Raw genomic sequence first — 15,170 nt, forward strand, 5'->3', positions numbered from 1 at the left:
CTTCACCGTAGGGATGGTGCCAGGTTTTCTCCAGACGTGACGCTTGGCATTCAGGCCAGAGTTCAATCTTGGTTTCATCAGACCAGAGAATCTTGTTTCTCATGGTCTGAGAGTCCTTTAGGTGCCTTTTGGCAAACTCCAAGCGGGCTGTCATGTGCCTTTTACTGAGGAGTGGCTTCTGTCTGGCTATTCTATTTAAGGCCTGATTGGTGGAGTGCTGCAGAGATTGTTGTCCTTCTGGAAGGTTCTCCCATCTCCACAGAGGAACTCTGGAGCTCTGTCACATTGACCATCGGGATTGGTGTCACCTCCTTGACCGAAGTCCTTCTCCCCCGATTGCTCAGTTTGGCCGAGGCAGCCAGCTCTAGGAAGAGTCTTGGTGTTTCCAAACGTCTTCCATTTAAGAATGATGGAGGCCACTGTGTTCTTGGGGACCTTCAATGCTGCAGAATTTTTTTGTCACCCTTCACCAGATCTGTGCCTCGACACAATCCTGTCTTGGAGCTCTACGGACACTTCCTTTGACCTCATGGCTTGGTTTTTGCTCTGACCTTAACTCTCAACTGTGGGACCTTATATAGACAAGTGAGTGCCTTTCCAAACCATGTCCAATCAATTGAATTTACCACAAGTGGACACCAATCAAGATGTAGAAACATCTCAAAGATGATTAACGGAAACATGCCCCTGAGCTCAATTACGAGCCTCATAGCAAAGGTTCTGAATACTTATGTAAATAAGGTATCTGTTTTTTATTTTAAATACATTCGCAAACATTTCTAAAAACCTGTTTTTGCTTGGTCATCATGGGGTATTGTGTGTAGATTGATTAAATAAAAGATTTTCCTCATCAATTTTAGAATAAGGCTGTAACGTAACAAAATGTGGAAAAAGTCAAGGAGTCTGAATACTTCCTCCTGAACTCTACTGTGATGTCCAAACTTGTGAAACGTAGACGTATATGATTGGTTTAGATTTTGTCTAGGTCGGACCAACTGAGGTCTTGTTTGGGGGTCGATTAGAATAATAACCAGTGTGTATAATTATACCCAAATATGCAAAGGTAGATATCGCATTTTTCTACCTTTTTGTGTACCTATTCAGAATTCATCACCATGAACATTCAAATCCATAATTATGAATTTCTGTATAGTACAGAAATTATGATGTAATTTCATTACCATAATTCTGTTACCGGATGTAAATCCACTTCAATTACCACAATAGATGTGTTCAAACTCAAGGTGTCCTGTCACAGCTGACACGCAAAGATGTCTGCAGAAAGAATGGCATCTTAATTCAGAGCAGATATTCAACAAATTCAACAGAACAGCATAAAGGTATAAGGAAGTCTTTGCAGTACTTACAGAAACATGAAATTATATTATAAAATGTCAAGCCCATCTTTAACACTGTGATTCAAGTACCTAACAATATGGAGCCATTGGAGTTTATTATAAAACAATTCCGTATGTGTTGATTCAAGAATTAAGTATAATGTTTTGGTTCGACTGATAAGGGAAACTCAGTCCCTGCAATAATACAAAAATAACCAAGTCAGTCAGTACAGAGACAATTTTGTATTTCATGTTTTTTCAATGGTCACACACTCAACATGAAGTTCAGTACTTTTATTGCACAAACGATACATGACAAAGTAGAATAACTTTTCTGTAAATCTGGTGCCCTCGCTTTGGTAACGGTTCAACATTACAGTACACATATCTTTTCATAAAGTAGTGAAGTGAATATGAATTAAGGCACTATAATTTCCTCATTATAAAACACCAGCATCAAACCAAAAGACAAGGTTATCAATTTATCAGTGAAGCATTTTTACAGACACCATCACACCAACCATCACCATATCATCTACTCTGCCTCATCATACTCTTTCTTTCCTCAGTTATCCTCATCAAGTTCTCTATAAATCCAAAACTAACAGAATTAACTTGTACTACACTACATATCACTACAATCTATACATGGCTGTGTGCATTTTCTGCTGGTGCATCCTGAGGTAGCGTACAGGTGAACAGCCTCTCTCCTGTGTGGATCTTCAGGTGCATCTTCAGATGGTGCTGGTGGGAGAACCTCTTCTCACACTGGGGGCAGCTGTAGGGTTTCTCACCTGTGTGGACCCTCTGGTGCCTCTTCAGGTTGGATGGGTGGGAAAAACTGGCCCGGCATAGGGGGCATACAAATGGTTTCTCCCCCGTATGCATCCTCTGGTGGATCTTCACCTGTTTGGGGAAACTGAAGGCTTTCCCACAGAATGAACACGGGAAGCGCTTCTCTTTGCCTCCGGATTTGCTGATAGCATTACTACTAATGTAATTTTTCAATGGGCTTGTGTAGCCATTTAGTGTTGAGGCACTGGCATTGTCTGAGGTCTGGTTTAACATTAGGAGAGTGTGAGGAGGATGAAGGCCAGGGAGTGTCTGTGTTGTCGCAGGGTCCATGTTCCAGTTGATAGATCCTATAGAAGGCAGGCTGAAGGCAGCACCTGTTAGGGGGGTAACCTGAGGCGCCATCAGTCTCTCTGAATCACAACTATAGGAGCAGGACGGATCAATGCTAGTCAAGTCTGTGTCTGTTCTCTCCAGACGAATACGGACACCTTCTCGTCCCCGCAGACCAAATCTACGCCTCGCCCTGGTCTCAGCCAGTCTGTTGTCATGGAGACTAAATTCAGTTGTTGTTTTGTGTTCAACTGTCTGTTTCTGGTTGTGGTTAACAGTGTTGTTCCCAAGCCCAAAATTGAGGATGCTGTCCCATCCACTGACCTCCACTATGTCCCCTCTGGTCCTGGCCTGCTCAGTGATGTTGTCCCCTGGGCTCTTAGCTGCACCCATCTGGGTCTGGGAATCCAAGATGGACGCCCAGTCTGCTCTGTTAGCCTCGAGAAAACCACCTTCAGGAAGAGGTTAGAAAATACTTCACAAACATGACAGAGAAGACTCTACATATGCAGTGGAGTCAATTACTTGGTCAAGTTCATACATTTATAATGTGTGTGTTTTGTATGTAAACGTAGGGTTGTATAGATTTCATTTTATGAAAATCTATACAATTGCCCATTGAAGATCTATTACTGTAGGCTATATTTATTGCTCCCTTACCTTGCTCCCCCATCTTTAGTCCACTCAGCAGATCAATGTTCTCTGGTCCATCCTCTATTGTCTCCTCTTTGACTAGCAGCAGATCAGGCTTCCCATCCTCCATGTCTACTGACTGTAAGAGATACAGAGTGAGAGGATGTTGGATCAAGAAATATGATATGAGCACCCTGCTATGGAGCATCTTCTGATTGGGTAATGAGGGATTGCTGAGTACTATGCAAACATGTTAGTTGATTTGATTACTTGACACTCTTTAAAGCTTTGATAATTCAAAGGCATGGTCCCATACTTAAGACAAAATTAATCAAGACCTGGGCCCGTATCCACAAAGCATCTTAAAGTAGGAAATTGATCGTAAGTGCTGAGAATAGAGACATTTTACTCCTACTCTTATGGGTAAATATGCAACGAGTCAGTGGTTCCTGTGCCACTTGCAAATGCTTTGGAATTGTTTAAATAATGTTTTGATATTTCTATATGATCAATCCATAAATAATCTAGACCTACATGCAACAGTACTTTTCACAATCATTTCACATGATATGCCTAAATACTTATAACCACTAGGCAAAAATTAATAAACATATTTTTCTTTTGATTATTTAATTACCTACAACATGTTATTTCAAGCTATCCCTTTGTAGCAATGGAAGGCATCTAGAGCTTATGTTAACTTACATTGTGTTCGATGAAAATGATAGACCTTTAGTAAAATGTTGCATGCAACATTATTGGCAAGTGACTTGATACCTACTGTGCCAAAGCGATTTAGAGTTGTTAAAAGGAGTGAGGAGTGTGTTGATATAACAGCAATATTGTCAACATTTTGCTTTTAACAACCATCATAAATTGGTTAAAAAAAAAGGTTATGCATGCCAACATATTATATAGGCAATAATTAAGATTAGGCAATGTGATCATGTCTGGCGAAAATTATAACATTCATAGTCACATTCATTGTGGTTTAAAACGTGCTATAGAGCAGGGGTTCCCAAACGTTTTCACTCAGGCCCCCCCCTTCCAGCATTGGAGAACGTCCCGTAATATTTGAGCGACTCAAGCGTTACAGCAAAATCTATGGGCTAAAAAACATTAGCTGACATTGGCTAGTTGATCTGGACATTTCTGACAAGTTCTAAATAGCTCTCTAAGGTATGCAATGACTGACATGACAAGAGAAACTAATTTCGAAATTCCACTCTCCCTCACCACAGTTTGAAAACCACTACTATAGAGTTCACAGCTGGCGATGCCTCATTGCGATTGGTTATTCCCCATCATTTGTGACAATACCAATGAGCGTGCGTCATCACCATCTTTCATTTGCGGTACCTCAAACTGTCGTGATTACCAGCTGAGAAACTTTTATGAGTTGATTTTACTCCTGGCACAGAGTTTGTCTGGGCAGTGTCTAAACATCATCCTAAAACCTACACTAAGCAGGGAGTGTTTTTAGACTTAAACAGGTTTAAACTGCATTCCTAGGACCTTTTCTGAGTTGCCCAGGGCCCGTATCCACAAAGAGTAGAAGTGCTGATCGAGGATCAGGTTCCCACCTGTCTACATAGTCATATTGATTATGGTCGAAAAGGCAAAACTGATCCTAGATCAGCAATCCTACTCAGAGGCTTTGTGGATACAGGCCCTGAACTAATACCATTCAGACAGTAGTTCATAGTGGGCTCACCTCAGTGATACTGTGTGTGGTCCTGTGCTGCTCAGCTGGTTCCTCTGTGGGTTCAGGAGGAGGTGTAGTCTGGTTGTCCTCCATGACCATGGTCCTCTCAGGGTTCCCCAGACATTCCTCACACCTCTCCTCCTTCACCAGCAGCACCTCTGGACCCTCCTCTTCCTGGAAGAGACAGGTGATACAGATTACACAGACACACACTCCCTCAGGTACGTACACACAGATAAAACACACTTTCAACATGGATTGTTTACCCATCCCCACTACGTTTGAGTCCTATACTGTAGTTACAGAATGACTTCATTGTTGTTAAACCCATCATGGTGGACATAAATATGATGTGGGTAAATATGAGTCATCTATGATAAGTAAAAAGTCAAACAAACCTGACAAAACTACTTTCGACGTGTACAGTAGGTGTTTGTTAGTTTGTGGGTATATTTAGTAAGTGTATAATGGTTATAAAGTGCTGTTGGTTGTATGCAGAATAGGGGTAAATCAGATGTGGTGTATACTAAAGAGTCTCAATGACAGTATTAGAAATTTACCATTTTGTGTTTATTAATAAACATAAACAAGTTTTAAATAGACCACGTGTCAACTACAAATCTGCATTCATATTCTGGTGCATCCGGTCTTGAAAAAAAATGAAGTATTGAATGGAGGTAATGAAATAGGCATTTGTGAACATCATTATAGCTTACACAGTACAAACACAATACGTAACAGACTTTTTAGGCTTTTACAGTATATGCCTTATACACCGAGTGTACACAACATTTAGGAACGAGTCTTGGGAGGTAAACTGTGTATACTGGGGTATTTGGAAATAGCCACAGAATGGTTTATCAATACCGTATTAACTATTTCTTTGCAGTTTTTCAATACATTTTTATATTTGTAGCTACTTAAAATCTCTACGGGATCGGTGTCCCTAAACCGGGACGGTAGTTGCTAAATATGCGACAATGTGACTAGAAAACATTGTATACCACAGCCAACTTTCCGGGACATGTCTTATATGGGCAAGCTTAAATTCTTGTTAATCTTACTGCAGTGTCCAATTTACAGTAGCTATTACAGAAAAATACACAAAACACATCACGGCAACTGGTTTGATACATTCACCTCGAAGGCAAAAAAATGTACTTACATTCAGTAATCTTGATCTGATTTGTCATGCTGAGGGTTCCAGAGATAAAATGCAGTGTAGTTTTGTTGGAAAAAATAAATGTCTATATTCAAATGTAGAAACTGGGTTCTACAGTTTGACCCCACTGCTGCCATCTTGTGGACAACATCTAAATTACACAGAATCCTAACAACATATGCCCTCTCTCTTGCATTCCGAAAATATGATGGAACAAACATGTTTTTTTGTTTGTATTATCTTTTACCAGATCTCATGTGTTATATTCTCCTACATTCATTTCACATTTCCACAACCTTCAAAGTGTTTCTTTTTAAATGGTATCAAGAATATGCAAATCCTTGCTTCAGGTCCTGAGCTACAGGCAGTTAGATTTGGGTATGTCATTTTAGGTGAAAATTGAAAAAAGGGGTCTGATCCTATTAAGCATATACCTGCAGTCAACTTGTGCAATACGTTAGGAGACAAAGCATATAGCGTTCTTCATTAGACATCATTTTACATTATGAAGCTTACCGCAGTTCCCCAGAACAATTGGTTTGCAAATAGCACAATGTGAGAAAGCGGGAGCAGGTGAGTCCAGCTGTGTTTTGACAGGGGTCGCGTTTTATATTGAAAGTCAGTGTTTTTTGGCTTCAATAGAGTGATCAGGGATGTGCAACTATAGTTTTCCTTTCCAATAAATACATTAGTGAAACACATTCGGCAGAAAATAGCTTCATTTTCATCAGATGACAACAGAAGTGCAAAGCTATTTGACTGGCAGACACACAAATAAATGTACTTAGAATGAAAAAGCAAGGTATTTTTTTTGCAAAAGCGATGCATGGCCATCGTCTTTCTAATGTTTATCATAGAAAGAATGTAGCCAGCTACATTTCCTTATGTTTTGTATAAAGTCAATCTTGCATTTTACAGAAATTACAATAAGCATTTTAGATCTGTGTTTACAAAATGCAGCAAGATATTTCCTGCGTGAAAAACACAATTTGCCTAAGCTTAACTTGCTAGTTATCTAAGTAAGTGGCTGAATTAATAAAGGTGACGGGCAACTTTCTCTTCTCCATTCTCTTCCTTTTCATCTTTAGAACCATTTTGGGAAACCGGGTCCTGGCATTTACAAAATTACACTGATTGGCTCAAGAGGGCACTATAGCAATCAACTGAAGTTCTAAAGTTTGAACAAACATATCTCCTGTCCAGACATGTTTACTGTTAAACCCATCATGGTGGATATACACTGTGTACAAAACATTAGTGTAATTTCCATGACCGAATGACCAGGTGAATTCAGGTGAAAGCTAAGATCCCTTATTGATGTCACTTGTTAAATCCACTTAAAATTCAGTGTAGATAAAGGGGAGGAGACAGTTTAAATAATTATTTTTAAGCCTTGAGACAACTGAGACATGGATTGTGTATGTGTGCCATTTAGAGGGTGAATGGCCAAGACAAAAAAAATGTTAAGTGCCTTTGAACGGGGTATGGTAGTAGGTGCCAGGCACACCGTGTGTCAACTGCAACGTTGCTGGGTTTTTCTCGCTCAACAATTTACAACAATTTACATGTGTATCAAGAATGGTCCAACACCCAAAGGACATCCAGCCAACTTGACAACTGTGGGAAGCATTGAAGTCAACATTGGCCAGCATGCTGTGGAATGCTTTCGACACTTCAATATTAGGAAGGTGTTCCACACAATGTCTGGATGCAATATTTTACCCAGGAATATTCAACATTGAAATCTGTTACACTCGTTATTCTAAATGCATATGTGGATATTTTCTGCTTACAAGAATGAAAATGTATATTTGTCTTTAAATCGGGGTTTGATCTAAATGTCAGAAGCTATCGAGTGGAATGGTTACTTTCTATGTTATAGAGTGGAATGGTTTCTGCTGGTGCATCCTGAGGTATCTCCTCTCTGAGAACCTCTTCCCACAGTGTGTACTAGCAAACGGCCTCTCTCCCATGTGGACCCTCTGGTGCCTCTTCAGGTCACCAGTCTGGGCGAAGCGCATGTGACACGGTACAGCTGAAGGATTTCTCCCCTGTATGGACTCTCTGGTGGATCTCCACCTTCTGGGGGCAGCTGAAGCCTTTGTTACAGAACATGCAGAGGAACCGTTCCTCTTTACTATTGTCTGATGTTGCTTCCCCTCCCTGAGCCTGCGCTCTAGCCCTGTCGTTTGAGTTCAATACCTGACTGAAAAGGACGCGGCCGTGTGAATCGAAAGGTGCCATCGACGTGGACACTGGGTGTAAAGGGGAGTGGGTCGCAACATTTCGATTTGTCTGTAAGCTTTCCCTGTAGTCTAAGAAATCATTGTTGTTGTCTTGCGAGTGTCCTTCTCCTAAGTGAGTCTGGTCTGCATTCCATGTCAGAGGAACGTCGCCCTCCACTTTCACAGTGACCTCATCTACGACCAGACCCTCCCCCTTCTTATTTATGCACCCTTCAGAGTATACACTACTACTGTACCGGTTCCATTCCCCTCTCATTGGATTAGTCTGTGTATCCAAAACCAATGGCATGTCACCAGGTATCATCTCTGTCTCCGTAACATATGAACAGGACGGGTCATTCTGAGTCTAACACGTCACCTGAGTCCTGATGGGACAGAACCGTCCTCAGGCTCGTGTTACCATAAAGTAAATACTCTGAGCGGGGAGCAGGAGGACAGTCAAGTTGTCCCAGCCCCGTTAAAGTCTCGGTGTCGGTCTCTGACTTGAGGACGGCGTTCGGCGTTACACTGACCTCCGTGATTCTGCGTCGGGTCCTGGGCTGCACTGGGAGAGTGGCGGGGTCCTCCATGGCTACAGGGGGTGCGCCAGCTGCTCCAGTATGAATGTCTTTGCTGTGCCGTGGGTCCTCCTCTCCTTCAGAACTCTCATGCTTGACTCCAGGACCTGCAGCCTCTGCATCTGCAGACTGACACAAGAAGAGAGGAGGATATTACCGGTACATGAGTTTAATTGGATAACAATGTAGTAAGGAAGTCTCACAAGCTCCACTGGCAGATAAATGAGGATGTTACATGTAAGGAAGTGAATAGCTGAGGGGAGCCTTTCTGAAATAAACTGGCCACATTTGATGTAATACTATTACACTAACCTCTATCATGATAACGTGCTGGGTTGAGGATCCACTCCCCTCATCAACAGTGATTGGTTGGTCATCCCTCCATGTATTGTGTCCCGCTGGATTCACAAAGCTCCTATGGCCTCCAGTGAGATGTCCTTCACCTGAGTGATTGGGGGAAAAGAGGTGGTTAGGTTAGCTACTATCAATGCTTTATTGTACACTATTGACACTGTCTAGAACTGGCAAGGATGTAAGGTAACACAATATTCAATAATAAAAAAAAAGTACAATTAATGCATTCTTTATAAGTTAAGGTAACAAACTCACTAAAAGTGGAAGTAATAAAGTCACTCTTGAAAAAGCCAAACCTTGACCCAGAATGTTTTTTATATTATCGGCCTATATCGAATCTCCCATTCCTCTCAAAAAAAAATGAAAAAGCTGTTGCGCAGCAACTCACTGCCTTCCTGAAGACAAACAATGTATATGAAATGCTTCGGTCTGGTTTTAGACCCCATCATAGCACTGAGACTGCACTTGTGAAGGTGGTAAATGACCTTTTAATGGCGTCAGACCGAGGCTCTGCATCTGTCCTCGTGCTCCTAGACCTTACTGCTGCTTTTGATACCATCGATCACCACACTCTTTTGGAGAGATTGGAAACCCAAATTGGTCTACACGGACAAGTTCTGGCCTGGTTTAGATCTTATCTGTCGGAAAGATATCAGTTTGTCTCTGTGGATGGTTTGTCCTCTGACAAATCAACTGTAAATTTCGGTGTTCCTCAAGGCTCCATTTTAGGACCACTATTGTTTTCACTATATACTTTACCTCTTGGTGATGTTATTCGGAAACATAATGTTAACTTTCACTGCTGTGCAGATGACACACAGCTGTACATTTCAATGAAACATGGTGAAGCCCCAAAATTGCCCTCCCTGGAAGCCTGTGTTTCAGACATAAGGAAGTGGATGGCTGCAACTTTTCTACTTTTAAACTCAGACAAAACAGAGATGCTTGTTCTAGGTCCCAAGAAACAAAGAGATCTTTTGTTGAATCTGACAATTAATCTTGATGGTTGTACAGTCGTCTCAAATAAAACTGTGAAGGACCTTGGCGTTACTCTGGACCCTTAATCTCTCTTTTGACGAACATATCAAGACTGTTTCAAGGACAGCTTTTTTCCATCTACGCAACATTGCATAAATCAGAAACTTTCTGTCCAAAAATTATGCAGAAATATTAATCCATGCTTTTGTCACTTCTAGGTTAGACTACTGGAATGCTCTACTTTCTGGCTACCCGGATAAAGCACCAAATAAACTTCAGTTAGTGCTAAACATGGCTGCTAGAATCTTGACTAGAACCAAAAAATGTTATCATATTACTCCAGTGCTAGCCTCTCTACACTGGCTTCCTGTTAAGGCAAGGGCTGATTTCAAGGTTTTACTGCTAACCTACAAAGCATTACATGGGCTTGCTCCTACCTATCTTTCAGATTTGGTCCTGCCGTACATACCTACACGTACGCTACGGTCACAAGACGCAGGCCTCCTTACTGTCCCTAGAATTTCTAAGTAAACAGCTAGAAGCAGGGCTTTCTCCTATAGAGCTCCATTTTATGGAATGGTCTGCCTACCCATGTGAGAGACGCAGACTCGGTCTCAACCTTTATGTCTTTATTGAAGACTCATCTCTTCAGTAGGTCCTATGATTGAGTGTAATCTGGCCCAGGAGTGTAAAGGTGAACGGAAAGGCACTGGAGGAACGAACCGCCCTTGCTGTCTCTGCCTGGCCGGTTCCCCTCTCTCCACTGGGATTCTCTGCCTCTAACCCTATTACAGGGGCTGAGTCACTGGCTTTCCGGTGCTCTTCCATGCCGTCCCTAGGAGGGGTACGTCACTTGAGTGGGTTGAGTCACTGACGTGATCTTCCTGTCCGGGTTGGCACCCCCCCTTGGGTTGGCGGATATCTTTGTGGGCTATACTTGGCCTTGTCTCAGGATGGTAAGTTGGTGGTTGAAGATATCCCTCTAGTGGTGTGGGGGCTATGCTTTGGCAAAGTGGGTGGGGTTATATCCTGCCTGTTTGGCCCTGTCCGGGGGTATCGTCAGACGGGGCCACAGTGTCTCCCGACCCGTCCTGTCTCAGGCTCCAGTATTTATGCTGCAGTAGTTTGTGTCAGGGGCTAGGGTGTCTGTTTTATCTGGAGTATTTCTCCTGTCTTATCCAGTGTCCTCTGTAAATTTAAGTCTGCTCTCTCTAATTCTCTCTCTTCCTTTCTTTCTCTCTCTCTGAGGACGTGAGCCCAAGGACCATGTCTCAGGACTACCTGGCCTGATGACTCCTTGCTGTCCCCAGTCCACCTGGCCGTGCTGCTGCTCCAGTTTCAACTGTTCTGCCTGCGGCTATGGAATCCTGACCTGTTCACCGGATGTGCTACCTGTCCCAGACCTGCTGTTTTCAACTCTCTAGAGACAGCACGAGAGGTAGAGATACTCTGAATGATCGGCTATGAAAAGCCAACTGACATTTACTCCTGAGGTGCTGACCTGTTGGACCCTCGACTACCACTGTGATTATTATTATTTGACCCTGCTGGTCATCTATGAACATTTGAACATCTTGGCCATGTTCTGTTATAATCTCCACCCGGCACAGACAGAAGAGGACTGGCCACCCCTCATAGCCTGGTTCCTCTCTAGGTTTCTTCCTAGGGAGTTTTTCCTAGCCACCGTGCTTCTACACCTGCATTGCTTGCCGTTTGGGGTTTTAGGCTGGGTTTCTGTACAGCACTTTGTGACATCAGCTGATGTAAGAAGGGCTTTATAAATACATTTGATTGATAACGTTAGATGGTATTTACATTTACGAAAACCTTACTTACATACATGGCTACTGGTGGGTAACGTTCAAAGACACAGCTCACAATATATATATTTTTTTGATTAACTGAAAATCCTTGCTATCATCTCTGCAGACCATGACTAACGTCCGATAACCCAAATGACGTATTGAGTGGCACCTTTCGAAAACCCCACATCTCCTTATACGGTTCCTTTCTAAATATCCACTCCTTTCGAAACCACCACCTTTCCTGTGAGATTGATTTACATATAGGTAGGTGGCAGCATAGAGACCCAAAGGGATGACCTCTCTGAGAGATGTTGTCGCAGCTGGACCGCTCACACACACATCTGAACACATGTGCAGGAGGAACAGGCATGTATTTACAGCCTCGGCCTTCTGCAAAATGTACCTCTTGCCATTCCTCTGTATCGGTCGAGGATCTTGACACTACTGGGACGACTGGCGAGGCCGAGCTCCCGTGACACTCAGTTCCAGTAGCTGTAGTTTCCTCCGCAATGTCATGTTTTCTTTCTGGCTTTGAGTTATTTCCAAACGAAACACTGCATAGTCGTCGTCTACGAGTTTACAGATCTCAGCCACGGCTGCATTCGCTAGAACCTCCATGATGGAGGCTACTTCAGTGTGAAAAACCATACAGTTAGCTAACGTTAGTATCTAGCTAGCTAGCGTTACCTAAATAACGTCTATTGACAACGTCTTGTCTCCAATGAGATTTAAATACCACATGTGGTAAGTGTGTGATATTGTGCCGTTAAATTAGTTATATTTTGAGTTCCAGGGTGTTAATAAATCCCCAAACAACAACGCTACCCTGGAAACTGTTCTTGATCACTGTTTACTTTTTTTGTGTGTGGTTTTCCGTCAGACTAGACGCGGTGTTAAGTATTACTGCCTTTCACAGGTCGAAGTGGGAATGGCACATTTTGTTCACAAAAAAATAAGCTATAGGCTGCCTTTCATTTTATTTTTTATGCCGGTTTGATCACAGAGTAGGCACTAGTAATGTCTGCAGTTTTCGGTTTGGCTATTTGTTTCACATGTATTAGTCTATAAATAAATCTGTTTGCCAAAATCGTCATATCTCCCATGTCTTATTCGACGAGTAGTTGTTCTTTAATGTTTATTGCTTGCCTACATTTTACTCCCTCTGTTTAATAACACACATTTATTAATTTCGGTTGCCTATCCTGACGAAGTTCGTCCTATAGAAAGTATTTGACTTTGTGGGCCACAGAAAGTATGACTCTAGTGACAAAATTAAGGAAATTAGGGGGGGGGATTTCAGCAGGCAAGAAAATTGCCTTAATTTTGTCACTCGAGTCAAATACTTTCTGTGGCACACATCTGAGTCAAATGCTTGCTATAGAACAAACTTGACGTCAGGATAGGCAACCGTGTGTGTGTTATCAAAACAGAGGATGGAGTAAAATGTAGGCAAGCAATACAAATTTGCTAGTCGAATAAGATATGGAAGAGATGTATTTATAGACTAACACACTTGAAACAAATAGCCAAACTGAAAACTGCAGACATTACTAGTTCCTCCCCCGCAATCAAAGGACACAAAATACTTTCTGCTACTAAAAATCTGTGAAATGTAGACTAAACTGACAACGGAGTGAAGAGCAGAAATCTAAACAAGCAAGCAAGTCGCAGCAATGAAGAAGAATTGAGTGCGTGCGCGTTTACGCTAGGGGGGATTCTGGCAGGGGGAGATATTCGGCTCAAAACTGGCAACTAAGGAGAATGAGAGGCTCGATTAAAGATGTTGCAGAACTGCTGTATTTTAAGCACTCCTCCCTTCTGCCCTGATGTTGCTACGACAATCGAGCTATTTTTACCATCCCTGTAACTGTCGCTTCTGCAGAGAGAGTAAAAATAACAACAAAAAACTCGGCTATATAAGAAGCATTAGGCTCTCTGTCTGATATGAGATTTTTAACACTTGAGTATGCTCCTCTCATTGCGCTGTCGTAGCCTTGACCACTACATTTGTTTGCCGTTCAACTGGCTGGTTCGAGCCCTGAACGCTGAGTGGCTTACAAAACATTATTTTACACTTATTTATTTTACACTTCTTATTACGTTGGTAACCAGTTTATAATAGCAATAAGGCACCTCGGGTTATATGGTATCCAGGCACTCACTTTGCAATATTTATAGCTTTTTCAGTCGCGTTCCTGAAGCCCAAGAAACAAACACTTAGCTTCCTAGTACATATGGAAATGAAAAAGGTTTATGAATTAATGACTTGGAGGGTTACTGTCAATTATTTATTAAATTTTTTTAAAAATACAATGACAGGCACAATTGCCCTAAACTACTTTGACACACCGTAGGCTACTCAAGATACAAATGTCTCTGCCTCTTACTGATATGACTTGCTGGCATAACGTTATCGACTAGCTTGGGTTAGCTAGTTAGTGGCTAATATTAGCTAGTAGTGTTGAGTAGTCTCTTCTGACAGGACCAGGGGCAGACTTAGTGATTTGGAGGCCCCAGGCAGAGGCCAGTCTGAGCCCCTCAGCATCAGATACAGTACCTATAGAAAGTCTACAAGCCCCTTGGATTTCTTCACATTGTGTTACAATGTGGGATTAAAATGGATTGAATTGCCTTTGTAATAAATAAAAAGAAAATCGACACAAAATACTCAAACTGGAAGAATAATCTTGAGTTTGTTTTTTACATTTATTCAACCCCCTGATTGAATATTAGAAACACCTTTGGCAGCGATTACAGCTGTGGGTCTTCTTGGGTAAGTCTCATGAGAGCTTTGCACACCTGTATTGTGCAATATTTTCCCATTATTCTTTAAACAATTCTTAAAACTCTGTCATATTGGTTGTTGATCATTGCTAGACAACCATTTCCAGGTCTTGTCATAGACTTAAGCAGATTTAAGTCAACTGTAACCCGGTGTAACAGCTGTCCAACAAAGATAAGACTGGTTTCAGCACCAGTGTAACAGATGTGATCATACTTCGTAACTCTCCTGCGTTGTGTTTTTAAAGAAAGGACTGTCCAGCCAGCGAGCCCAGTTTATAGGTATGTATTCTGATGATAGACACAAGGAAGCACATTAGATGTGTAGGACAACAGTATGTTGATGGCTGTAGAGTCGTGATTCATCACTTGCATGTCAATATCAGACGCTATTTTGTAATCAAATATATCATAATGACATAGTACACAAAATACAATAAATGTAAGTACCTGACGATAGGCACAAGGAAGCACATTAGATGTGGAG

The 15,170-nt window shown here is 41.9% G+C and overlaps 1 protein-coding gene across 2 annotated transcripts in view; it reads right to left on the minus strand.

The window, feature by feature from the left end:
* Nucleotides 1-12,878, minus strand: part of LOC106602461 (zinc finger and SCAN domain-containing protein 5B-like) — a 63,287-nt gene extending 50,409 nt beyond the window's left edge. The window contains exons 1-6 of one of the 2 annotated variants that reach the window (XM_014195129.2): nt 12,306-12,869; nt 9,078-9,208; nt 8,721-8,894; nt 4,810-4,974; nt 3,123-3,234; nt 1,617-2,914 (exon numbers count right to left, since the gene is read on the minus strand). In XM_014195129.2, coding sequence (XP_014050604.2) covers nt 1,980-2,914; nt 3,123-3,234; nt 4,810-4,974; nt 8,721-8,894; nt 9,078-9,208; nt 12,306-12,315 — 1,527 coding nt within the window. In that variant the 5' untranslated portion in view covers nt 12,316-12,869 and the 3' untranslated portion in view covers nt 1,617-1,979. Of the gene's footprint in view, nt 1-1,616; nt 2,915-3,122; nt 3,235-4,809; nt 4,975-8,720; nt 8,895-9,077; nt 9,209-12,305 lie in introns of those variants that run through there. The other variant, XM_045717578.1, reaches the window with a different exon arrangement.
* Between the last annotated feature and the right edge of the window lie 2,292 nt (nt 12,879-15,170).

The sequence above is a fragment of the Salmo salar genome, chromosome ssa04 (genome assembly GCF_905237065.1).
Source record: "Salmo salar chromosome ssa04, Ssal_v3.1, whole genome shotgun sequence".
In the NCBI taxonomy this organism is placed as follows: domain Eukaryota; kingdom Metazoa; phylum Chordata; class Actinopteri; order Salmoniformes; family Salmonidae; genus Salmo; species Salmo salar.